Source organism: Triturus cristatus, chromosome 1_1 (assembly GCF_964204655.1).
Source record: "Triturus cristatus chromosome 1_1, aTriCri1.1, whole genome shotgun sequence".
In the NCBI taxonomy this organism is placed as follows: domain Eukaryota; kingdom Metazoa; phylum Chordata; class Amphibia; order Caudata; family Salamandridae; genus Triturus; species Triturus cristatus.
Genome location: NC_140579.1, coordinates 363,840,717 through 363,868,305, shown reverse-complemented (window position 1 = coordinate 363,868,305; position 27,589 = coordinate 363,840,717). Strand labels below are relative to the sequence as shown.

At 44.5% G+C, this 27,589-nt stretch overlaps 1 protein-coding gene across 1 annotated transcript in view; it reads left to right on the top strand.

Moving 5' to 3' along the window:
- LOC146870217 (guanylyl cyclase-activating protein 2) overlaps window positions 1-22,357 on the top strand; it is a 352,891-nt gene extending 330,534 nt beyond the window's left edge. The window contains exons 3-4 of the mRNA XM_085599654.1: window positions 4,966-5,080; window positions 22,230-22,357. Coding sequence (XP_085455780.1) covers window positions 4,966-5,080; window positions 22,230-22,357 — 243 coding nt within the window. The remainder of the gene's footprint in view (window positions 1-4,965; window positions 5,081-22,229) is intronic.
- Window positions 22,358-27,589: the final 5,232 nt, after the last annotated feature.

Genomic DNA, 27,589 nt, shown 5'->3' with positions numbered 1-27,589 from the left:
GGATCCCCTGTTTGCATCCCCAATTCGCAACTCAAAAGTGGAGTTCCTCAGGGCTTGGCATTGAGCCCTATGCTATTCAATGCCTATCTTACTCCTCTAGCCACTCTTGTGGAAGCATGTGGAGCTAAAGTAATATCGTATGCTGACAATACTCAGCTTTTCTTTACTTGTGAAAAGGGGCAGAATTTGATGGGGAAATTATTATATCCTGCCTTATTAATGTGTTCAACTGGTTGTCCATTAACCAACTAAAATGTAATCCAGACAAAACGGAGATTGTCTTTTTTGGCACAACTTCATTGGAGGTCTGGAGATCTTGGTGGCCTCAGGGTGTCCCTCACCTGCCACTCCTCAGAGCTCAGTAAAAAATCTGGGAATCAAAATTGAAAGTGCTCTGTCCCTGTAACCCCAAATTCAGGCTCTACTGGGGACCTGCTTTGGGCTGCTACACACTTTGTTTTGTTTTTTTACCTCTTTTGTCAGCCGAAACTAGGAAAATAGTGATCCAGGCCCTGAACATGTCCAGGCACCACTATGGAAATATACTGTATTTAGATCTGCCGGATTATCTTTTGACCTGGTTGCAAGTGGTTCAGAATGCGGCAGCCAGAATAGTCCTCAATCTCGTTTCTAGAACCCATATGTCCCCAAATCTAAAACCACTCCACTGGCTACTCATTAAAATGTGTTTAAGACGCTGTTCTGGGTCATTTTAGGGTCCGATTATTTCCCTGCACAAAAAAGGTGCAGCGTACCTTAGGAGGAGGTTTTCTACTTATGCCCCTCCCAGGACAATATGGTTAACTTTTGGCCATCTAGTCTTTATCCCTAAATTTCACCGGGCCAGAATTGGTGGAAGACCCTTTACCTATCTTTGGGACTACGGCCTGGAACCAACTCTCACTGACACTTAGTGCTATCCCTAGGAAGAAGCTGAAAACTAAGCTGTTTCAGAAAGTGATATAATCGTATATCCTCGAGTATACAGAAAACCTCTCTCCAGCGCCAGAACACTCCTCGGAGTAGGCGTGCACTCTGCAAATGCCTTTTCATTTAATTTAAACATATTTAACTGAGCAAAAGAAAATTCAAAGGCCATCACAGAATGCATTATAAACAAGCATTGAAAATGCAATAGGTCTCGCCTTTGATTAAGTTAAAGCCATTTGCTTTACTAATGGTATTGTATAGCAAAGCAAATGGCTTTAACTTAATGAAAGGCGAGACCTATTGCATTTTTAATGCTTGTTTATATTTCTTTGCAGATTTATATAGCACAAACTCGGCCCGAAGGTATTGGAGCGCTTTACAAGAGCACCAGTTACGTTACACAAGGACACATTTATATTTTTGGTAGGCACGGGGAGATTAAGTGATTTGGCAAGAATCAGAGGATATGGATTCGACCCCAAGGCTCGAACCTGGGTTTCGCAGCTCCAAAGTCAGCAGTCTCAGTGTGAGACTACATTCTCTCCCCAATCTGTAAATGAATGGCACAAATTCAACAGCTAGCAAAGCAACATGAATCACATTTTATGTAATTCTGAAGTGTGATGGAAACAAAGAATTTAATAGCATCCAGTCAAATAAAGACACTTGGTGATGCACATTTCCACACATCATTTGTATGCAATATAATTTTATCAGTAAAACTGTATGTCTGCAAATGTAGTGGTCATTTCATTGGAAAATGTGCTGTCTGTAAATGACAGTGCACTACCACACGATGCTTTAGTTACATTAAAAAACAAGAAATCGCCCCTCAGTCCATTATAGCTAATTGGGTCGCAAAAGTTTGTTGTTATAAAAATTGGGTCGCAATTCTAAAATGTTTGGGAAGCACTGCTCCAGTGGCCATTTACACTTACCATAAAGTCACAACACATAAACTGCTCCTCTGGATCCCTTCACAGCCAATAAATGGGTTGCACTGAAGGGGTGGTTATGGATGCTAAGTGACCATCATACGCCCTGACTTCTCAGCCAGCCACCTTATGGGTCTTGTACATGCAGGCCCATACTTAGATGGAGAACCAGCGGGCCCCTCTCAATGTTACTTCATTCATCATCTGTGGATGGTTCAACCCCCGAGTGAAACCAGTGAAATTCCAATTTGTGCTTTGCATTTTGCTCCACAGCAGGTGCTTAACCCACCAAGCTGTTACACCTGCTGTGCTGGAGTGACCAAGAGTTCCATTACATGCCTGTGCAGCCCAAGTACTCTTTTATAGAGGGGGTGCATTTTGCAAGTTGACAACAAATTAAGCCTATTATAGCGTTGTCTAAGAACCGCTGCATCCCGGCCTTGAACCACTGCTTCCATTTGCAGCTCTATAGTCGTATGGGCAAAAAGTAAACCGCAAACGGCATAATAAAAAGGCGCGGCACATCTCACTCAGAGGGTCAGAAACACCACACGCTCATCCCTGAACTTTCACTAAAAATATGCATTCTGGGATTTGTAGATTTGGAAAAGAATAGGCGAGGACTGGGAGCCCTTGTGACACGAGTGACCTGATGGCTTTACTCACCCATGACACCCGACACCCCGATAGCTAACCGTGAGGCCCTTAGTGTGATGGATGACGTCCAGGGCAGGGCACACCTTGTCCTCTCGTGTGAGCGCGAGGCGTGTTCTGGCCAGAGGTACAATGCAGGAGCCAGTAACTAATCACCTGTTCATGGTAACGGCGTCGCCCCGCGAGCAGTGCTGGGGTTCAGGCTCACCTGTGGATGGAGCGGGAGCCGGCTTCAGAGGCCGGGCACAGGTAAGAACTTCCGTCCTGTGCTTTTTAATGCCTTTGACTCCGCGCTCTGATGATGGCTCAGGGATGAAATGTGTCTTCCTGTCGTCGACTTCAATCTGCATCCTTTCCTTTTACTTAACAAAGCTTTCTGGGAGATGTAATCTTTCTTTGCTTTAATTGAACCAACTGGACTCATGCGCTGGAGGAATGTGCTTTGTGAAATAGGCGCCGGGGACTGGATACACTGTGTCCTGCTGACAGAGCCATTCAGCACGTCTGCTCCCTGGCATGGCGCTAATCGCTCCTAGTAGATGGAACCAGGCGCTCTTCTATCTTGCCTGCAGGAATGTTTTAACTTAAACCCCAAAACTCGGAATAGGAGCTATTTACCGCCGGCGAATGTTCAGTAGTTATTGGGTACGAAACATACCATCCCTTATTCTGAAATACCCAGAACCAGGCCACAGAGAGGAAGACATCCTGCTGCTAAATGTCCCATAAGACACTTATCCTCTCCTTGTTATTTAACCAACAGTAATTTGCACCTCGGGGACACTGGATCCTATAGTTAAAACAAGCGCTCCCAGACACGCAGGCAACCGCTGTATATTTTTGCTTCGCGCTTTCTAAAGTGAGAGCACGTGCAAGGCAGCGTGACGAAGCTTCTGATAAGAAACTTCGTCACGACAGCAGTAATGCAGACGAGCCAGTCCGGGTGGGCCGGCCAAAAAAGTGAAAAGGAGGCACCCCGGAATCCTTATTTCCAATGGCAGTGCACCGTTTAACATAAACGGTGACGCGAGCTTATGGGAATAAGGGGCGAGGCTTCAAGCCCTTTTCGGAAAGTACTAATCTGCTATAAATCTCGCCGAGCGTGCTGCGCATGTGCACAGCCACGCTAGGCGAGACCTAAAAATGAAAGGTAAGCTATAAGCTGATCAAAACAGCAAAGAACTTGTGCTTAAACAGTAAGAATGTGAATGAGGTTTTTTTTTATAAGTCATAACCAAAGTACAGTGGTCCATTTTCCACTGAACAAATTATGAATCCTATTAGTGTATGCCTAACATTACCCCAGTCCATGCACATTCATCCTGCATTTTTCGTATGGTTGGTAAAACCCTGTTCTCAAAAATCACATCTTCTTCATCAAAATCCTGTGGCAGTTGAATTCTACGAGCGGAATTCAGCCAAACCAAGCGCTCTAACACAGACACAGCGTCTTTTAGGAGGGGCGCCACTATCATGATCTGTGGCCTGCACCCACATCCTTGTGAGTTCAGTACTGCGAACTATTAGGGCAAGGCATGCATCCAGATGAAAGAAAGGCTGGCAGGGAAGGGGGAACTTGGGGAGAGGCATAATTTCTTCGAAGGACAGTCTAAGTGATTCACATGCTTCTGGGCTCATCAGGCTATTAATAGTCCTATGGGAATTTTGTGAAGAGGAATTCCTAATATCTCAGCTCTGCAATATGGAGCCTAGTTGATTTTGGAATTTAGTGAAATGCACATCTGGCATAACTCTCTTTTCATATGCACTAAAGTGTGAACAGTAGGATGTGGGATGAGTAGATAACATCTCAACTGAAACCTGATTGGAGAAGCCAAGGCGAGATTTCAACTAAAATCTGAAATGTTTTGTTTTACCTCACCTGCCAGATTCTGAAATTCACTGACTACTATGATAGAAAGAGTTGGTACAATTTGACTCCTAGTTGGAATTTGTATTTAGGAGGTTACAAGTGATTTCTTACAGATTTGTTTGGGACATATGGTTTTAGACACTGGGATATCCTCAGCAACAAAAATAAGAGCCATCTAGCTACATTAAAGCGAAAGAGACCGTTAGACACCAAAAAGCTGTTCCAAGATGGAACTCAATTCAACTGACATTTTCTCTATGTGGACAAGTAAACCCCATATAAAAGCAAACAAATTCAGTGAAAGCCATTACTAGTTGGTGAACTGGAATTTCCACTCGAAATTCCACCATGGATAGGACTAGGATCCACATTTTTGGTTATTGAGTAAGACTGCTAGCTATGCGTCTACCTATTTCCAATCTATACACTGAACACCCCAGATCCTCAACACCCCTCAGATTTACCCTTGACTCCTGTGTGAATGTTGCTTTTTACAATCATCTTGCTGTTCTGGACCATCCCCTGTCATTTTGGTGCGATTTTTTTGAAATAATTAGCTATTATTCATTTCAGTCAATCTACAATTTGAAGAAAATCTGTCGTGAAGAAAAGGATGACCGCAGCCCATTGCTTACCCCAGAGGAGGTGGTAGAACGCATATTTCAGCTTGTTGATGAGAATGGAGACGGTAAGATTGAATTTTACTTGTTATTGTAAATGTTTCCACCAGCTGAATAGCTCCTAATAGTTGCTTCTTGTTTCAAGACACAAAAGTATTTATTTATGGCTGAATGATACAGGTGGGATCAACACCACAGATAAAAAATAGAAAGACATCACTGTACTAACTTACTGATTTGTATGTGGAGATGAGCCTCAAAAGGCCTCTAATGCGCTCAAATCTATTGTTGTTTCCCCGAGGATCTGCTCAACAGGTCATGGCCCCACCATCCCAAACTGTCACAGGATATTGTAGAATGCAGTTCCCTAAATATGTCTGATGTAGCCTGTATTTAGAGCTGGGGTTAGTTACAGGGGCGGTGTTTGGGTGTTGCTCCACTCATATTTTGCCACCCCCCAATTGCATGTGAGTAATGTAAAACATTTAAAGTGTTTACATTCTTCTGCAGCTGACCGGTTTCAGTATAGAGAGGCTTGAGGCGGGTCCTGAAGCAGCCAATGAGGGCCTGAGGGGGTGAGGCTTAGCAATGTTATTGACAGACAAGACAACATCAGAGTTAGTAGCGTAGATAGCACCTGGGGCCCAAGTGTGCATGTCGGGTTGGACTCTCCGGCCAACATACACACCAGAGGCTGCTCAGAGACTCTCCACTTGCGTATACTGGAGCCGGGGGTGACTCAAAGCCACAGCCCCCAGTCTCAGTAATGAGTAGTGAGGTTGTCTGCCCCAGCCACCCAGGCGCTGCTGTAACAGAAGAAGCAGCGTCTGGATTGACTATCTTTCTCTCTTCACTTTTCATGTGGGACAAAGAGAGACAGGCCGCAGAGGAATTTTCAAGCACAAAATACAATCCATGTGATAGTTACTGCAGAAAAGTAAATCATTTCAGTCACACCTAAACAAGCAAATGAAAATGAACTCACTCTTTCGTGTTTCAGCCAGCACAAACTAAGGGAATTTGCAATTAATGACACAGTATAGATAAAAGTCTAAATAAACATGATATACAAGAGCACTGAAAGCAAACTAGAAAGACATACAGGCAGTACATAAAGGAGCTCTGACACCACACTATATTAGTTTACAAGCTTAACTGTAGTTCTCAATTAAAATATATCCCAGAATGCCATGTGTAATAGCAATTAAAAATGCACTTCTTTGTGTGCGTTCCATGGTCCGGCGATTCACCAAAATGCCAAGGCTAGCGGAAGTGACATCAAACACCCTTTGACCTTATTGATGTCACAGGAAGGGACATCACATGATCTTTGACCATGAGTCTTACCAGGAAGTGATATCATATGACCTTAACTTTGGTGATATCACAGATATTAGGATTGATAAAGTTCCATAATAACTGCATGATTAATCTAACAGCACAGACAAATGTCTATTTTAGATATCATTTATATCAGTGGTCTCCAACCTTTTCTGTAATGAGAACTACTTTTGATCAGTGAAAATTGTTGTGTTACCAGACACCCCCTCGCCCAGCTTCATTGACTTTTAACAAAATCGTCATGAAGCACAAAACATTTTGTGAATAGGGCTATTATGATAGGGCTACCATGTGCATCAGTGAGTGCATGGTCTGTGGTGATGTATGAACTTGTGAGTGAATGAATGGGAGCCTGTGTCATACATACTTGTGGCACAGGTCATACCTTTCACCATATGCAGCACCATTACCTGAACAGCACAAACATACAACCATTTTTTTTATGGGAGAAATGTAAAGTGCATACAAAGGTTGTGCAAAAGTGTTCATAAATAGCAAAAATGTTCTGCACGTAACAGAACATTGTTCTCCACTTCACATTTCTTCTATTTAAAACAATGCCTATATTTTTCAGTTATAAATATGGCAGCATTTACACCAGACACTAGGAGCAAAATGCCAACTATGTTTAGATGCGACACTTTGAAATGGGTGAACATTTAACAAATGAAGAGTTAATTTTATGTTTATATGCATTACATAAAACTCATAATTGTAGTTTTCTCCCATGTCAAACTGTCTTTACAAACAGCAGGCATATTACTCTCAATGACCTGTAGACATTTTGGCATATTTATAACAGGAAAACGCAGTCATTTCTTTAAATCTGACGAATTTAAAGTGAAGAAACATGCTTCATAAAACAGTAGGACTTAATTGCCTTAATTTAGAGAAAAACATTAAGACAATGTTTAATAGAGACATATTTCTTCACTTTAAATTTCTCCTATTTAAAAGAAAATGACAGTATTTTTTTGTTATAAATATGACACTGTGTCTACAAGCCACTGGGAGTAAGATGCCGGCTGTTTGTAAATGTGACACTTTGAAAAGGGAGAATATTAAAATGAAGAGTTAACTTAAAGAGTAAGTCAACTCTTCATTTTAATTTTCTCTCATTTAAAAGTATTCGGAAATCTAGTTTTGTTCTCATACTCCAATACTGAGTTAAGAACAACTTTTATTTAAGAGTTAAATACCTTAGTGCTTCAGTCTGAACCCACATTAGTCATAAATCTGAGTGGAGCACTGCTCATTATCGGACTCTGCTCTCTGCAGCCTGCTAATAATGTAAAATAAACACAGTCCTTCCTTAACTTTAAAAGAAATACACACTTATTTATTGCAGTTCTTAGCTAAAAATGAACTCAAGGCTGAGAGCTACTCTGAAAGTTTCTGCGAGCTGCTAGTAGCTCTGATCCACTGGTCGGAGACATCTGATCTATATTAAGGTGCCAATATGATATGTCAAGGCACAGTTCTTCAATCTGTGGGGCGCGCCCCCCCTGGGGGGGGCGCAACACCCTCTCAGGGGGGGCACGCACTCCACCCTAAACTCCAACCTTTGTTTTCCACTGTCCCTCCGGAGCAGCAGCCATTCAGCCCGGGGGTTCGGCGGTAACGGAGTGCTGTAGGGGGGAGGCAGGGGAAACCAATGAGGCACAACGTGCCCATGCTTTTGTATATTTTGAAGAGCTAATCCTCCCAAGACGGTGTTAATTCCTAGAGCTGAAATGTTCCAGCTGCAGTAGGATTTAGTCTTCTCTGTTATGAAACCGAAAGCAACAAACATTTCAGCTCTAGGAATTAACCCAGTCCTGGGACGGTTAGCTCTTAGCTCTTCCCAGAACGGAGTGAACATTTCTCTTAAAATTACACAGGCATCTCCTGTGGTATCAAAGCCCATGTTTATAGCCTCATTCCAGGGATGCAGTAACTTCAGAATCTGCAGAAAACAGTGTTTGTGCCCATTTTAGAATTACGAATTCTGCGCTAAGAGAGCTTGGACCTTAGATTTTAACCACTTAAATTCCAGCAGGGCACGCTACATAAACCACACCCTGGAGTTCCACTGATTATACTGCAATGCATGTCCTCTGCTTCCACCTTTCGACACACCATGCACGGTTTGCCTGCTATGAATGTCTACATTTCCTTAGTTCCATCTCAGTTTGCTTTTTTTTGTATTCTAGCATTATCTTGAAGTGCTTTAAAGTGCCAAAAGGTGACAAGATACCGTCACTGAAATACAATACGTAAATAGGGAGCTAACATCTGCAGAGGCGTCCACTGTGCTACACCTGCCCCACCCGAAACCCAGGGGATTCAAAATTTATCAGAACGTTAAATCAATTGCCTTCTATACAGGAATAATTAGACAATCACAGAGATCCCTTTCCTTTCCACTGCTTCTAGCGGAGGTTTCTATAACCTTTTTTATTTATTCTACCCATACAACTTTCATACTTAAGTATGTCATCTACTAAAGTGCGACGGGCACCTACTCTGGACGAGAAGGATGAATATCCTCGGCTACACCCGCCTGGCTGGAGGCAATGCAGGTGTAATTACCAGCATCGAAGGCCTGTACCTGAGAAATACTGGGAGAAAAGGGGAGGAGAGTAAAAGTGACAGTTGGTTTATGTCTTGCTTTCCGTTACTGCACATCTTCCTTCAGTATAGGACAGAGGGGCAGCAACACCCATAGACTCTTGTTGTAAAATGTGCCCTAAACATTGGTTTACATGCCATTCCCACAATGCAATGCACATTCGAAGGTGGTGTCCTACATGTGTGATGTTGTCTGCGCTTCTGTCTCAGTGCCCCCCACCCTTCGACCTGTGCTGTCTCTTGGAGCAGTAGGACACCATCAGGCGCGCAACGCCCATAGGGCTAAAAGGGCTTTAGCCCCCCCACCCCATTGAGTCTCAACCCGGGCTGCTGCAGCCAGGGCCGGCTCTAGGGAGGTGCGACCCATGCCACACACCGGGTGCTGGCTTCTGAGGGGGGGGTGCTGTGTTTGCAAGTTTATTATTATAATAAAGCACCTGCTGCCCCATTCGTTTCCTCCAGCAATTTCCGGGCAACAAAAAATAAAAGAGCAGGATAAATCCTTTGATTAATGTTCTTTCCGAACAGAGTTTGTTTAACTGGGGTTTTGACTCACTATAAAGTAGCGCGGAGGGTTAATGCGCCTGTTGCAGAAAACTAATACCGAACAGATTACAAAGTGCACAGAATGTAAATAGGTCAGTTGGTTACTGCTTTTAAAAGAGAGATCCTTTTGTTACTTGCAATTTATAAGTTAAAATCCTAATATAGTATTTCAACTTATAAATTGCAAGTAACAAAATGAGGTCTCTTTTAAAAGCAGTAACCCTCTGACCTTTTACATTCTGTACACTTTGTTATTGTACTGAACTATTAACTTTAATCACAGAACTGCATGCACGCTGCAAAGTATAGATTTGAGCAAAGATTAATGTTGCAAAAAGGATTAATTTGGGAGGAAATCTATTCTTATTATTATAAAAGAGAACCCCCAACTATGGTGTTCCGTTTTAAATTGTGAGTTTGTGCTTCTCTAGACCAATTACACTGCCTACCAGTATGGATGACATGTTACTCCTACACCTTGTAGTCCTTCTGGCTTTTGTAACATTTCCTATACGCTGAGTTACACACGTATGATTGATTGTCTCTGCGTAATGTGTGTGTGAGGCAAAGTGCTCTGACACCCTACACTGGTATGAGTGGCGCTATATATGCATCGGAGAGAGAGTGTGTTAGACCTGTCTGCTTCTGAGAGTCCCCTCACACCATGATTTATTTTGTTCCCCCGTGCCTCCTAAAATTTGTCGCTTTTTATTTGTCTACCAGGACCTTTTTGTGTGTTGTCCCATGGGGCTAGATGCTCCTTGACGCTCAGTTGCTCACCAAGTTCCTGGCACCTATGTACAAGGCGCCTGACGGAACCGGTGGCATTACACACTGAGGTTGTCAACCCTAAAATGGTGGACACCATTGTCCCCTATGAGAGTGACTCCCATTGGAGTCCTTCTGACCTCTGACCCTTTGGAGGTTTTGGCGCACTCTGTGTAACCTGCAAACCTGACAGGAATCCCCTCAGAAGTTACAAGTACACAAAATGGCTGCCTTAGGAAGCCCAGTATGGTGGCTCCTAATGACCAAAAAGACACCTTGGAAGGGCCATGTCATTGACACAGCCAGGGAAGGTTCTAGAACCTTCTGGCTCGTGCTGGCACCCCAGGGCACTGGCTATAAAAGGCCCAGTCCCTGTCGGCCATGATGAGAAAAAGTGGAGAAGAGAAGAAACATAGAAGAGGACTTGACACCAGATTGACACCTGCCCTGTTCCCCCCCCCCCCCTGAGGCAGCTGATAGCGCAGGCAGAAGTACAGCCGAGGTTGTTGGCGTGGACCCTGACTGGCGTTCCAGTCAGAAGCGCGAGCAGTGACCTCTCGCCTTCAGCGCCTGGCCAGCGAGTGCCCAATTGCCCCTCAGAGACTTTGGCCATAGTTAGAGCCTCCCCGCTTCCACCAGTGGTGAGATCGCGACTGCGACCCTTGACAGGGCCCCTTCAACTTAAGTGCCTCCTGGCGGGTGTTCGGACGTCTCCGAACCCACCGCCGTTGAAGCGCTGATCGTGGACAGAAGGTGAGGTGCTGCGCTGGGGCGGGGAAAGGCTGGCCTTCATTTGGGCGAGAGTACCGTCTCTGCCCTGCCCGAGTGACTTGGGGACTGTTGTTGTGGGCGGGAGCCCCCCCCGTGAGTGAGATCGGAGGGAGGATCGCGGAGCCCCTGGAACCCCCCTTCGCCCTTGGGAGAAGGGCCATACTGACTGGAGCGCTTACTGGCGCAGCTAAAGTGAGGTGGGACCGTCTCTTCCCCTGAAGTTGCCGCATTGATCCGGGACTGAGGTCTGTGCGCGCAGGTAGTTTGACCCCTCCGGCAGCCCGTTCGACGGTCTGAGGACTCGTGAACTGAAGCCGCCTTCGGAGACCCCGCCTGCGTTGACAGAAGCGCACAGACTCCTCCGGCCGCAGTAGTATTAAACCGGCTGGCCGCGGAGTGTAATTGCCGCAGTCATTGTATGTCTTTATCTTCCAGATACACGCGCAATATGCTTTAAGTGCAACTAAAGGATTATCACGAGTATCTTGTGCCCAGAGAGCCCGAACCCGTGAACACTTCAAAAACTGTAAGAGCGCGCATTCCGCATTAAATGGCAATCTAAATGTGTTTACCCTGAAAGTGATTAATTGGTGGCAGCGATACCAGTATGACCCTGAGATATTTATGTGAAACGATCGGTATCTAACTTGCTATGCAACTGTGATGTTTTGCTGATATTTATTCCAGTCATTGCTGATATTTATTCCAAATGTATTGAATCCTGATATTTATCCAGTATATTTATTTATTAGAGTCCAACCATTTATTCCTACGCAACCAGTACACAGCTAATCAAACCCATGTAAGAAAGGTGAATGTGATTAACTAATTGAACTTCTTCCAACCCAGAGAACTTTTACATAAACGAAACGTATTTTTCTATAACAGTGGTGTGGTGTCCTTCTTTTTATGTTGTGTGCAGGGAGTTATTATTTGGTCATAGCCGGCTTAACACAACAGCCTTCTACCGCCTTGTCACTCGAGCCAAGCTACCCCCCTTTGTGCTGGGCTTGCCCATCGCAGGTCCAACAGAGTGCTATATATGCATCTGAGCGAGAGTGGTTATGGAGACTTGGGCACTATTAAAGGGTGCTGGTGAGGGAATCCGTGGTGGAGGTGGTCATTGGGGGGTGCCAACAAGCATTGTCGCACTGGGCGCCAACAGCTCTAAAGTTGGCCCTGGCTGCAGCTCAAGCAGTGGGATCGGCTGGGCAGGGTCTGGAGTCTTCTCTTCGGCACGCACTAGTTTTTCACAGGTCTGTTTAGGACTTAATCCAGGCCATCAGGGCAAAAACAGACCTGTCACTATCAAGGGGCCCCCTGAAAGGCTGGATTGCAGTGCATGTAAATGTGTACTTTTGTAATTTAGGACGAAAACCTTGATGGGGCACAACATGCCAAATCTTGTGTACAAGAGCGCAACTAGACCTGAACTTCGGGGGAGGGGGGATAACACTCTCAGCCAGGGCTGGCCCTAGCACTGGTCGCACACAGTGCACAGTCTTTATGGGTGCCCCCTCCCCCATTTCCTTCTTCTCCATGAATTCCCTCACTACTACTCACCAACAATGCACCTCATCACTCAATAGCACCTTTCTGACAAACATTGCATTTTTTTAATAGCGCTACTCATAGTTTACTCACACTCAGTTCTTCGATCTGCATGGTACACATTCTTTGTAGCAGGCACATTAACCCTCTGCGCTGTGTGGGTGGCAGGAGTGCCCATGTTAGTGCACGGTGAGGGATGCGACAGTGTGAGTAGGGCAAGAGGAGTGACTACAAGATGAGTGAGGTGACCATATGTATTTGGGTGCAGATGTAAGTGCAGAGTGGGACGAATGAATGTATGGTTAGTGATGGGATTATTTGAGTGAGATTGCAGATTGAGCAGTGAGGAGGACAGGTGAGTGAAGTGTCACATGAGTGCACATAACTCACCTCTGTGCTCGTGTGACTGCAGGGTGAGGGACAGGGTGACCAGCGCAAGTGCATTGTGAGTGCAGGTGGAGGAAATAAATAATGTGCTGATCTTGCAACAAACTTCCAGTCTTGTGATTAGGGTTGCCAGCTCATTAAATCTATGTTCCTGGCTGTACAAAAATAAACAGTCACCTAAAGCCGTATTTTCAGCACTTATCTGTGCATACTTGGAATAGCAAATATAAATAGAAAGCATTTTTAATTGTGTTCTAGGGCTGCCTGAATGATCCATGACTAATAATTAAATTAAAGGGAACAAACACTTTACAAATGAATACATACTATTTTGTTTATACCACTATCATTGTCAAGATGAGGCCTTTTCAGGCTCTTTAAACAACAAATAGCTGGTATTTTTATTTTCGCAACCCTCCTTTATATTCCTTTTCGTGAAATGCATTCTCACACTACAGCAGTAAATGTAAAATACAATGTAAAGAATAGGCAGTGTGGGGGCCCAGGAGGTAATGGAACCAGAAAAAAAGTAAGCCTCTGTAACCAGTTTCCAAATGTATGTAAATGAGCAAATGGTCTTTTAACCCCTTCAGCGTGGCACGGATTACCGCGCTGTGCTGAAGGGTTCTTACGCGGGCGGGGCCGTGACGGAGCGGTTCCGTCATGCGCACAGCGCGACCGACGCACATGACGGAACCGCTCCGTCACAAGCATAGAAAGGGTTAAAGACCTGTGAAAAACTGTAGCGTGCCGAAGAGAAGACTCCAGTCTGCTCAGCCGATCCCACTGCTTGAGCTGCAGCCAGGGCCAACTTTAGAGCTGTTGGCACCCAGTGCGACAATGCTTGTTGGCACCCCCCAATGACCACCTCCACCACGGATTCCCTCACCAGCACCCTTTAATAGTGCCCAAGTCTCCATAACCACTCTCTCTCAGATGCATATATAGCACTCTCTCTCTCCGATGCATATAGCGCCACTCATACCAGTGTAGGGTGTCAGAGCACTTTGCCTCACACACACATTACGCCGAGACAATCAATCATACGTGTGTAACTCAGCGTATAGGAAATGTTACAAAAGCCAGAAGGACTACAAGGTGTAGGAGTAACATGTCATCCATACTGGTAGGCAGTGTAATTTAATAGTGATTGGTCTAGAGAAGCACAAACTCAGAATTTAAAAAGGAACACCATAGTTGGGGGTTCTCTTTTATAATAATAAGAATAGATTTCCTCCCAAATTAATCCTTTTTGCAACATTAATCTTTGCTCAAATCTATACTTTGCAGCGTGCATGCAGTTCTGTGATTAAAGTTAATAGTTCAGTACAATAACAAAGTGTACAGAATGTAAAAAGGTCAGAGGGTTACTGCTTTTAAAAGAGACCTCATCTTGTTACTTGCAATCTATAAGTTGAAATACTATATTAGGATTTTAACTTATAAATTGCAAGAAACAAAAGGATCTCTTTTTTAAAAGCAGTAACCAACTGACCTATTTACATTCTGTGCACTTTGTAGTCTGTTCGGTATTAGTTTTCTGCAACAGGCGCATTAACCCTCTGCGCTACCTTATAGTGAGTCAAAACCCCAGTTAAACAAACTACGTTCGGAAAGAACATTAATCAAAGGATTTTATCCTGCTTTTTTTTTTTGTTACCCGGAAATTGCTGGAGGAAACGAATGGGGCAGCAGGTGCTTTAATATAATAATAAACATGCAAACACAGCACCCCCCCCTCAGAAGCCAGCACCCGGTGTGTGGCATGGGTCGCACCTCCCTAGAGCCGGCCCTGGCTGCAGCAGCCCGGGTTGAGACTCAATGGGGTGGGGGGGCTAAAGCCCTTTTAGCCCTATGGGCGTTGCGCGCCTGATGGTGTCCTACTGCTCTAAGAGACAGCACAGGTCGAAGGGTGGGGGGCACTGAGACAGAAGCGCAGACAACATCACACATGTAGGACACCACCTTCGAATGTGCATTGCATTGTGGGAATGGCATGTAAACCAATGTTTAGGGCACATTTTACAACAAGAGTCTATGGGTGTTGCTGCCCCTCTGTCCTATACTGAAGGAAGATGTGCAGAAACGGAAAGCAAGACATAAACCAACTGTCACTTTTACTCTCCTCCCCTTTTCTCCCAGTATTTCTCAGGTACAGGCCTTCGATGCTGGTAATTACACCTGCATTGCCTCCAGCCAGGCAGGTGTAGCCGAGGATATTCATCCTTCTCGTCCAGAGTAGGTGCCCGTCGCACTTTAGTAGATGACATACTTAAGTATGAAAGTTGTATGGGTAGAATAAATAAAAAAGGTTATAGAAACCTCCGCTAGAAGCAGTGGAAAGGAAAGGGATCTCTGTGATTGTCTAATTATTCCTGTAGAGAAGGCAATTGATTTAACGTTCTGATAAATTTTGAATCCCCTGGGTTTCGGGTGGGGCAGGTGTAGCACAGTGGACGCCTCTGCAGATGTTAGCTCCCTATTTACGTATTGTATTTCAGTGACGGTATCTTGTCACCTTTTGGCACTTTAAAGCACTTCAAGATAATGCTAGAATACAAAAAAATGCAAACTGAGATGGAACTAAGGAAATGTAGACATTCATAGCAGGCAAACCCTGCACGGTGTGTCGAAGGTGGAAGCAGAGGACATGCATTGCAGTATAATCAGTGGAACTCCAGGGTGTGGTTTATGTAGCGTGCCCTGCTGGAATTTAAGTGGTTAAAATCTAAGGTCCAAGCTCTCTTAGCGCAGAATTCGTAATTCTAAAATGGGCACAAACACTGTTTTCTGCAGATTCTGAAGTTACTGCATCCCTGGAATGAGGCTATAAACATGGGCTTTGATACCACAGGAGATGCCTGTGTAATTTTAAGAGAAATGTTCACTCCGTTCTGGGAAGAGCTAAGAGCTAACCGTCCCAGGACTGGGTTAATTCCTAGAGCTGAAATGTTTGTTGCTTTCGGTTTCATAACAGAGAAGACTAAATCCTACTGCAGCTGGAACATTTCAGCTCTAGGAATTAAGTAATTAACACCGTCTTGGGAGGATTAGCTCTTCAAAATATACAAAAGCATGGGCACGTTGTGCCTCATTGGTTTCCCCTGCCTCCCCCCACAGCACTCCGTTACCGCCGAACCCCCGGGCTGAATGGCTGGTGCTCCGGAGGGACAGAGGAAAACAAAGGTAGGAGTTTAGGATGAAGTGCGCGCCCACCTTGAGAGGGTGTTGCGCCCCCCCCCTAGGGGGGGCGCGCCCCACAGATTGAAGAACTCTGCCCTAGGGGGTCACCCCATGTGGAGCACAGACTTCAAGTGTAGACCTGACTGCTCAGGCCCCCACCCCCATTACTTGAGCAGACACATGTCTCGGGTTGCTTTGTTTGGTTTATCCATCTCCATCCAGCCCCTCAGCCTGACCAACGCAAACAGCTTGCACAAACAGCAGAAGTAATCTCTCAGACCAACACTATCTGCTAATATGCAGGACTCGGGCTCCCAGCCATGTGCCCTCTCCCCGCGGCAGGGGCCAAGAGCCAAGTCTACTGATAAGAGCGAGACAGAGGCCTCAGTCACACACTCTGGGCTACCAGTGCCGATTAAACCACAGCTCCGCCGAGGCACCTCAGATGTGCAACGACACACAGCCTGCTGCTGCAATCCCAGGTTTAAGACACACACACACACCCCTCTGTTGGTACAGTTCTGGGACGCACGCTCAGATGTCAGTGCATATCAATCTTGAAGTGTAGCATCTCTACCACCGCAGAACTTCAATACACTCAACTCTAGGGACTCATTCCCCACTTGAAGTCTCTCTACCATTCCAGGAATTGAACCCATGCACATCTTTCCGGAGCTGTAGCACTTTCCACTGGAAGCTGGCAAAAATACACAGATCCGCCAATGCGCATTAGCAGTGACTTTGCTACTACTTCAGATCTGACCTGCAGACCTCCGACCCCCAATTTCAGTACTGAGCTCTTTTTTATGTGGCTCAATGATTAGAGCGGCAGACCCTGTTGCAGAGGTCTAGCCCGGTACCAGGGTTCAATTCCCCGCCTCGGCGGGTCTTGGGCTCAAAAAAGTTCCACGGACCTGATAATTCTCGCCTCGGTGCCATTCCAATCATGGAGTCCCACTCTGCAACTCTGGGCAATAGCTTGCTTAATCTCCACAACGGCCCCCACAACGCTAAGGATGCCTGGCCTCCACCTTGGGGGTGCCCAGGAGTGGACGCCTCACAGGGAAAGCCAGGATGGGTTCCACAGCGGTATTCGTACAAGCGCCTTGAGACCCTTGCGGGTGAGTAGTGCGCTATACAAGTATCAATTTACATTTACATGTGAAAGGTTTAATAAAGCGCGAACATGCAATATGAACAGGGATACACTGTACACCTTACCATAACCAATACAATCGCAACAACTTTACCATTTCGTTACTTGCACCCCCATTCAAGTCCCACCTTAAGTACCTACCACCTTCCAAAATAGTAAGGCTCACAGCCGTCTCTGCCAATGCACATCGGTCATAACTAGAGTACCCCAGTATCTCAGATCTGGTACCCACAAGCTGCTCAAACAAAGGCTCCCAATTCCTACCCTGCAGCATCTCACCTGGCATGCCGACTCTGCCAATGCACCTCAAACTTAGTCTGCAGCGACCCCCACCACTCCCGTCTTGTGGTCCACACAAGATTTCACGAACTTGCACCCGTCCTCCCAAATGGCACTGTCTGCCAACCCCCTTGGCCGCACGCACGCTTGGTCTAGTCAAGCTCTGCTTTCCGCATCCATCGTAGTTCAATCAATTCATAAAGTAAGTCCCTGGCAAGAGTCACGGGTCAATGTAAGGACGGAAGCGCAAAGGCAGCCGCTTGTTTATAATTGCATTGCGCTTTCCGCGATGCAAAAAAAATACGCGGCTGCATTTGCCGAATCATAACAAAAGAACGCAACTCCACCAGGGATGGTCTCTGGCGACGTCACGCTATATAAATATATATTTTATATATACGCACAGCAAGGGGCAGCTCTGCAGTACCTACAAACCCCAGGCTGACTGCGCTGTTGAGCTGCGGCACCGGATGGCGATAGACAGATGTCAAGAGCTCGCCCAAGTCACTGAGCTGAAAATAAGAGCAAGAAACGACTGGCACTAAGAATCCCTGAGAAGAGAGTGTGCGGTTCGAGGAGTGAGGGCACGAGACAGAGAGGGAGAGCCCACAAAATCTTGAACTAGGTGGAGAAAAAAACAAAAACACGTATCACAACATTGATTGTCTGAAAAAGAGAGATGTCGCGAGGGATAAAAAAACATAGAAAAAGAAAAGTCACACAAACAAGAACGACTGAGAATAGGAGAGAGTTCACAAGAAAGATAATTAACAAGCTTTCAGCTTTGAAAAAAGGCAGCAGCGTGTTTATAATTGCATCGCGAGCTCGATGCAAAAATAAACACACGGCTGCCTTTGCCAAAGAGGAATGATAAAAAAAGTGCGTGGCGGCTAATTAGGAGACACCGTCTCCTGCCGCCGGTTAGAGATCCGGTGGGCGTGCCTAAATGGAGACAGGGTGGCAACAAGCAGTGAGTGACATGCCTTCAGTGCAATCATTGCACTGCTATTGGCATAATTTGTGACGCCAAACAACGCGCACAAATCAAAACTTAAGGCGGAGCTGAGACGAGGCTTCTGGAATCGTATCGATTCCAAGAAGTCTCGTAAGACGAGAGCAGCGCATGCATTGCTTGCGTCACGAGACCTAAAAAGACAACAACTTCAGTTTTAAATGGACAATCTGGTATCCTGTCAAATAGCAGCAGTCAAAAAAAAAAAAGGCTGCTATAAAAATAAATTTACAACCGCGTGAGCAGCAGACAGGAACTTATTAAGCTGATATTTTCCCTGCGCTCACATCAAATACAAAGATAAGAGAGAAGACCAGATGGAAAGTACCCTCCACAATCTAATCACAGGATGAAAAGGCAAACACTAAAGTAATAAAATACACACCAGCACTGCTGACAGCTGCATTGCATGTGTGTGTGAGCCTTGTAAAAGGGCAGAATGATGTCACTCACACTGAAGTTAACCAGGTCCTGAAGTGAGTTGACCCATTGCCTCATGCAGTATGATGTAGTGGGCAGAAGAAAAATATGGATTAAACATCAACAGATCAATGGATGAAAAGGGCTGGTTGGAAGCCCCTATCAGAAGGTAGATTATACATATAGGTATTGTAAAATAAAAAGGTCTTGGCTGACGCCAGATCTAACAAGCATTGGCAAGGCCAATAGGTCTTGATTATGAGAGCTATTGACTTTAGCAATGATTTGCAGCCATGCTGTACAGCAGTGCTAATGCTTTGCAGTGTGGCTAAAACTAATTTAGAAATGTGCTATGATATATCCAGGACTAATGTGCTCTTTTTTTTTTTTTTTAAAGTGCATTAGCGCTAGATGTATCATAGTCATTTTTATTATTATTTTTAACCATGCTACACAGCAGCCACACTGCTATACAGCTTATATACAAATCATCAGCAAAGTTGGAAATGCCCATGCTGTACAGCATGAACAAAATGCAGTGACAGAGCTAAATCTCTGAACAATTGGGGTCTGTTGCCTTTGCCAATGCTTGTTTGGTCTTGGCACAACACCCTTGTGCTTCTGTGCAAATCAGTTAATCTCCCCACGGATGAAAAAAGAAAAAATAAAAATATAACATTTTGCAAAAAATTCAATCACTTAAAGAAAGCAACACATGCGCTCTCACAGGAGAGACCTAAAAATAATGCCTTGGCTAATGCCAGACCTAAAAAAGGGTTTTCTGTCATTCTTAAAGCTCTAATATATTTTAGGAAAGGATATATTGCCTATGCCTATTTTTCTACAGATACAGGCAAAAGTATAAAAGCAGGGTTCTTTATTTTTAGAAAAAGCTCACAAAATAAAAAAATGAGTTTTAAGCCGTTCGGCAATTAAGGAGAAATAATCAACTGGAGACTGGAGGGGGAAGCCACCTATTACAATAGATACCAGAAGTTTAAAGTCTATGAAACACAGAAGTAACTTCAAGTTCCCTCTAAAAGAGGCTGGTAGCCTGCTATGACTTCTTCATCTATCTTACAAACTTTTAGCACATTTTCACGAGGAGAACACATTGCACTATTGGACATAGGTTCACGCAGTTTGATCTCTACCAATGTGATCTTCTGGCGCTGCCCACTGTTAACTGATGCATTGTGATTATACTGTCCCCAATGCCAGCTCGTCATTCAGGCCCCCAATTCTGACTTCTTAGTTTTCCCAACAGTGGCAGATGCCTATATTGCTCTTCAGTGCATAGTTCTTGCACTTGATGAGCAATTCCAGTTCTTCACACTGCCCACCAGAGTTAGCTCCATACACTGCCAAACAGTTTCAGCTTCTCTGTGTACCAGTGCCAGCTCCTGACAATGCTCATTGGTGCCAGAGTTTCTCACTTCCCACCCTCACATGCTCTTCCTTCACAGTGCTTACTGGTTTATACTAACATAAGGCGAAGCCTGGGTATGGCCCTTGCTTTCTGTATCTTCTATCCAGTGTGTTGAGTATTCTACTCACACTTTTTGATCACTCCCAGGTTTTCTGCGTTGTACAAGATATTATATGCATGATCACTAGTTTAATTGGTGCACGCGAAAGGAGCCAGTTCGATAGTGCAGGGCTGTGAAATGAAATGCAGCAGTTTTAACTCCGTGCACTGCTCCCAAGGCCAAACCCTCACACAGCCTGCCAGTGACAGCTCCTCACACCACCTACCACTGCCAGTTTCTCACACGACCAGGAGCATCTGCTCTCCATGCTGTCCCAAGCCTGCTTCCTAACACTGCCTACCAGTGCCAGATCCACACTGCCTTCCAAGGTCACCTCCTCACACAGTGCATCAGTGCTCACTTCACAATCTCTTTCCATACCCACTCCTCACATTAGCCACTAGTTATCCACTTGCCGCTCTGCCAAATAGTGACAACTCTTACAGTGCCTACAAAGTTCTAGTTCTTCATAGGCTCACCAATTCTGTGCTCTTACACTGCAGACTAGACCCTATTTCTCATGCTGACCACCCTGCCCACTTGCTCATACTTAGCACCAATACCTGCAATGCACAGTGCACACCAGTGTCGACTCCGCATTTGAACCATCGGCGTCAGCTCCTCACACTGCTCTAAAGTGCCAGATCTCCCATTGCTCTCTAGTCCCAGATCTTCACGCTGCCCGTCAGTTGCAATTCCTTACCCTGCCCCCTTGAGCGGAGTCTTTATTGTTCCCATCAGTTCCAGCGCTTCACATGACTGCAAGTGCTTCATCCTTGTACTGCCCTCCGGTGTTGATACTTCAAGCTCTCAACCTGTACTATATCATGTCACCTCCAACGTGACCTTTCCATACTGCGTACCTGTGTTCGCCTTTTACGCGACGCACCACCTCATTATAATGCCCACTAACGCCTACGCTCTTTCGCGTACTCTTTACTACTGCCAGCTAATCCGAAGTAGCCACCAGTCACAGCTCCTCTAGGGTTTGGTCCTAATCTTGCTCACCAGTCCCTGCTTCTCACATTGCCCTCTAGTGGCAATTACTAACTGTAATTAATGGTACTGTCTCACACTTCCCACTGGTTCCAGTGCCTCACACAACCTACAAGTACTAACTCCTCACACTGCCCACCAGTGTGAGCTTCACAGCTTCCACCTATATACTAGTGAAATCCAGGAAAAGTAAACGGGCACTCAAACTCTATTTGTTTTCAATATTATGAGTGAGAAATTTGAACTCATTTATTTTCACTTTCAAAAAGATCGTGATAAAGTTTGTAAATTATTTTAGGTGTCTCCAACTTAATAGTCTGTAACACCCCCAGTGGTATCATTGTGTAACTCAGCCTCTGCTGAGTATGCCTATTAAATCGCCAAAGCAGGGCGACCTTTCCATAGAATGCTAGTGGCCCTCCTCTTCTCCATATCATATTTGTTCTAAAGCGGAAGGCTCATCTGAAGCAGGTATACAACAGATGTCATCCAGAAGTCAGTATCTGCACGGCTTCAGCCACGTCTGCTACTAGAAGGTCTGAGAAGTCTTTGAGTCATTGCTACACCTAGGTTTAAACAATGTGCTTCTGTAAGTTCCCCCTACAATCAATGTCCTACAGATAATTTTAATTATATTCATCCCTCTGTTTTCGCTTTTTCACCGACAGGTCAGTTGTCCTTAGATGAGTTCATCGATGGGGTGCAGAGGGATAAGTGGGTGATGAAGATGCTACACATGAACGTTAACCCAGGAGGGTGGATCAACGAGCAGAGGCGAAAGAGTGCTTTGTTTTAACCCCAGCGACGGGTCATTTGGACTTCAGAACATTTTGTGGGGGTTGTTGCTTCTCCAGCTAATGTTATTCAAGGATCATCCATACCCTTGCATCTTTGGTGAGAGGCCGAGAGGGTGCATTCATGGGACACCCCACTGATAATGCTGGGGGAGCTCCACAAACCCATGTTCATCCCCTTCCCTGATGTCCATGTAGTTCTTTTCTGCTGCTGGCCCGTGTTGCCACAGGGCAAGGAAGGCTATCACGTGACACGCCAAAGGGCGGAGTTAGAGCAGCTAGATACTACATAAGATAGAAGAAAGGGGGTTCAAGAAATGCTACTAAATGTCAATGCCGACAAGATATCAAAAGGCTGTTTTATGTAAATATGTACAGTGGATATATTTAACAATTGAAGTGAAAACAGACAGTCAAGCAGTTTGGGCAAGCACCGTGTGTCTATGTAGGAACTCGCGATTTCCATCACAGCTCTAACTGCGCTTACTACTTATGCCAGACTGCTCTGATGCATCTCTATAAGATGGCACAAGATGACTGAGATGTGATTAGTTGGTCAGTTTGTGCCATCAGCCAACTTTACATTCTTGATGCTTCTACTCCAAGACTCTTTACATCAGATGTCTGGCAATCGGCAGTGTCTGAAGTCTTTGATTGTCAAGCGACAGCATGTCTCAACATGTGTTATAAATAGCTCGAGTATATGGGCTTCTTGTGCCTGTTCCTTTCAGAAGTGAAAACATGAGCTTTGTGTTTGATGTTTTGTACAGTAAATGGGATAAATGGTCCCAAGAGTAACCTGTGTGACGTATTGCACTAGGAATAACTCATCAGGATTTTAGAGGCAGAAGTTACATTTGTGGCATCATTCTTCCCCCAGGAACAATCTAGGATTCTTCTTCCCACACACCTTACGTCCTACCCTTCTTTGGCTTCTCCAGTCAAACCTCCAGATCCCTATATTGTATTTAGGGCTCGATTTCTTCTGCTAAGCACCTTTACCCGTGATCAACTGCAGAAGTCGCCAGTCACCCAGCAGAGCACTTTTCAACATAAAAGGTTACACATTAATAACCTCTTCAACACGCACAATGTACAAAGATGTCTCTTTTGACATTTTGTCTTCCTTTTAACTTCTTCCGTTCAGGTTCGGCATAGTTTTGAGCTCCGTAGTAAGCTGCCCTCGAGGCAGTAACAGGATTAATGTATTAATTTAAAGTACAACTCGTTTAACCATATTTCTTCTGTTAAATTCAAGGTATTCTTTCTTGGAAGCTACTTAGCCATCGCCCCCAACCCCCAAAAAACAGCTCTATCCCCTCCGTCACAAAGCAGGGAAGTCAACACCAAGTGACCCCGGGATATTTTGGATGGAAGGGAGAGAGAGGCAGAGGCAAGGCTCTTTCAGTCTCACTTATCAAATGTTAGTATCATTCCAGCGGCACAGTCTGACTTTCAGCCAGTCTCAAAGACCCGGTGGATGTAAGTTAAGTCTCACATCTTGGGATCATACATTTTTTGTTAAATATGAACCTATTCCAGAACTGACGGTTCCCATTTTTTGAACTCTAAATCTGTGAGTGCATCAGAGGAACTGCTAAGTGCGTTGTGGCAGGCCACGATGTGGCAAAAGGTGCGTGTTGGTGGTATTTTCTCATGTCTAACCATTGAGTGAGCCGTTGGGACATGCTTCTTCTGCTTGTTCTACACGCGGTTGCTGCCTTTACAAACGATAGACGGTTTGTAGTCTGAAAACAATGTGTGCAGATTACAGCAGGGTGCTCAGGGCTTCATTCCTGAACTCTGGCACTTTTTGTGTGTGCATAAAACCAGAAAGTAAAATATGATATTGAGGGCATCAGTTTGTTTTTGCCACTTAGCTACAAGGCCCCGGAAGTGAAGAGTGTAATATCGGCATTAATACACTGTCTTGTGATTTGGTGCAAGAGGCCGGAGTGTGGAAATGGAGTTAAAGCAACATTCAAATCTATAATTACTACGGAAGAAAGTTGGAAAGGCACATTTCTTTTAAGAAATGTGACTTTTAATTTTGTAAGGTGTTAAATCGTCTCAATCCTATTCCACTCAACGATGGGACATTTTTTTTACACATATTTATACTGTCTTATGCCAATATTAGAGTTAACTTGAAACCCAGCAAAATTAGTTAGGTTGGTCAATTGTGAAATGACCAGCACTTTGTGACCATGTTCTGATAACATTTGAACATATCTGTATGTTGGTCATATGAATGAAAGTAATGCCTATCTATCTAACAAATTTTCCTTTTTAAGTCTGCGCACATTTAAATGTACATATTGATATATAAACATATATCCGTAGCACGAGGAACTCCCTATGCTTATTTTACTAGAATGGGATTTGAAAAAGTATGTGTGCCTCACTCTACCACATCAATGACACTGTAAAACAGCACCAAAAGTAGTGTTTTTTAACTGAAAAACTTTGAACGTGTCAAACAGTTAAGTGTGCAGCAATTTAGTAATAAACATATTTACTAATTTGTGTGCATTTTGTAAGCATAAAGATCAGGCATTAAATGGACTCACGTGAAAAGGAAATCAAATGGGTTGAAGGGGTATGTTTAAATCTGCTGCCGGTCTCCAGCCAATGTCCACATATATAACAATAATGTGATTGTAAGCAAGAGGCATGTACATGGGTTGCCAGCTAGAATGCTTGGTCTTTCTGTGGTGCTAACAAGGCAGGCAGAATCCTGTCTGTTATCAGAAAGCCAAGCAGCAAAGATATTACATAGAGCTGTTGAAGTCTTAGAATCTGTCAATTAGGACAAATGACGTGGACATGACATATACACTCATAAGACTCTATGGCAGAGGTCTTCAAACTTTTGTAGGTTGAGCCCCCCCAGCTGAATTGTTTTAGATGTCGGGCCCCTCCACCACCTGACAAATTTCTGGAATCTGGTACACTAAATCAACCGCCACCCGCATATCCCAGGCCATATCCGGCAAATAATGTTCAACACAATAAGAGAGTTTAGTAAACTGCAGGTTTGTGAGTGGGTGTGGTTAAATGGCAGAGGCTTATTACTCAGCTCAAAACAGTTTTCCAAGATAAAATATGCACAAATTGTTTTTACTAGGATGTGACGGGTGTGCCTGTTTTTCGCCACAGAGAACGGTCAGACTGTGAATGGATCTTTGCTACTGCCATCCTCAGATTTGCTCCACATCCAGAAATTCTAAAAGTGTTTACATCTAATATTCAGAGATAGTGATGTGTGTTTTCACTGTTGTAACACCGCACCAGCCCACTAATTTTACAGTGAATAATATCTGCGACATCCTCTAATTTCTCATATGTAAGGACCCGTTTTGATCTAAAAGAAACTTTTTTTATGGTTCTTGCATCAAACAAACACATTTCTCTGCAAATAGTAATAGACTCTCTCACATCAATCACATTAAAAAGAAATGAAAAAAACGGTATTTACAAGAATCTGTTTAGGACTTAATCCAGGCCATCAGGGCAAAAACAGACCGGTCACTATCAAGGGGCCCCCTGAAAGGCTGGATTGCAGTGCATGTAAATGTGTACTTTTGTAATTTAGGATGAAAACCTTGATGGGGCACAACATGCCAAATCTTGTGTACAAGAGCGCAACTAGACCTGAACTTCGGGGGAGGGGGGATAACACTCTCAGCCAGGGCTGGCCCTAGCACTGGTCGCACACAGTGCACAGTCTTTATGGGTGCCCCCTCCCCCATTTCCTTCTTCTCCATGAATTCCCTCACTACTACTCACCAACAATGCACCTCATCACTCAATAGCACCTTTCTGCATTTTTTTAATAGCGCTGCTCATAGTTTACTCACACTCAGTTCTTTGATCTGCATGGTACACATTCTTTGTAGCAGGCACATTAACCCTCTGCGCTGAGTGGGTGGCAGGAGTGCCCATGTTAGTGCACAGTGAGGGAGGCGACAGTGTGAGTAGGGCAAGAGGAGTGACTGCAAGATGAGTGAGGTGACCATATGTATTTGGGTGCAGATGTAAGTGCAGAGTGGGACGAATGAATGTATGGTTAGTGATGGGATTATTTCAGTGAGATTGCAGATTGAGCAGTGAGGGGGACAGGTGAGTGAAGTGTCACATGAGTGCACGTCACTCACCTCTGTGCTCGAGTGACTGCAGGGTGAGGGACAGGGTGACCAGCGCAAGTGCATTGTGAGTGCAGGTGGAGGAAATAAATAATGTGCTGATCTTGCAACAAACTTCCAGTCTTGTGATTAGGGTTGCCAGCTCATTAAATCTATGTTCCTGGCTGCACAAAAATAAACAGTCACCTAAAGCCGTATTTTCAGCACTTATCTGTGCATACTTGGAACAGCAAATATAAATAGAAAGCATTTTTAATTGTGTTCTAGGGCTGCCTGAATGATCCATGACTAATAATTAAAGGGAACAAAGACTTTACAAATGAATACATACTATTTTGTTTATACCACTATCATTGTCAAGATGAGGCCTTTTCAGGCTCTTTAAACAACAAATAACTGGTATTTTTATTTTCGCAACCCTCCTTTATATTCCTTTTCGTGAAATGCATTCTCACACTACAGCAGTAAATGTAAAATACAATGTAAAGAATAGGCAGTGTGGGGGCCCAGGGGGTACTGGAACCAGAAAAAAAAGGAAGCTGCTGTAACCAGTATGTAAATATGCAAATGGTCTTTTAACCCCTTCGCTGCCAGGCCTTTTCCCCCTCCTGTGCCAGGCCTTTTTTTGGCTATTTGGGGTAGTGCGCGCTTAGGCCCCTGTAACTTTTTGACCGCATTAGGTAGCCACGCCAAATTTGCGTCCTTTTCTTCCAACATCATGGGGATTCTAAAGGTACTCAGGGTTTGTGGATTCCCCTGGAGGGGTCACAGAAAAGAGCCAAAATACAGCAAAATTTTGTTTTTTTTTGGACAAATTGGAAAAACGGGCTGCAAATGAAAGCATCTGGGTTTTTCCCTGCAAATGTTATCAAAAAAGGGTTTGTGGGGTTGAAATCACCATTTTCCCAGATTTTCAGGGATACTTGACTTTTGTCAGAAACCCAACATTTTTTACACAGTTTTGGCATTTTTCTGGGACATAGCCTATTTTTGCTATTTTTTGTGCTTTTGACCTCCTTCCAGTTAGTGGCAGAAATGGGTACAAAAGCAATAGTGGATCCTGGAAAGCTATACATTTTCGAAAAGAAG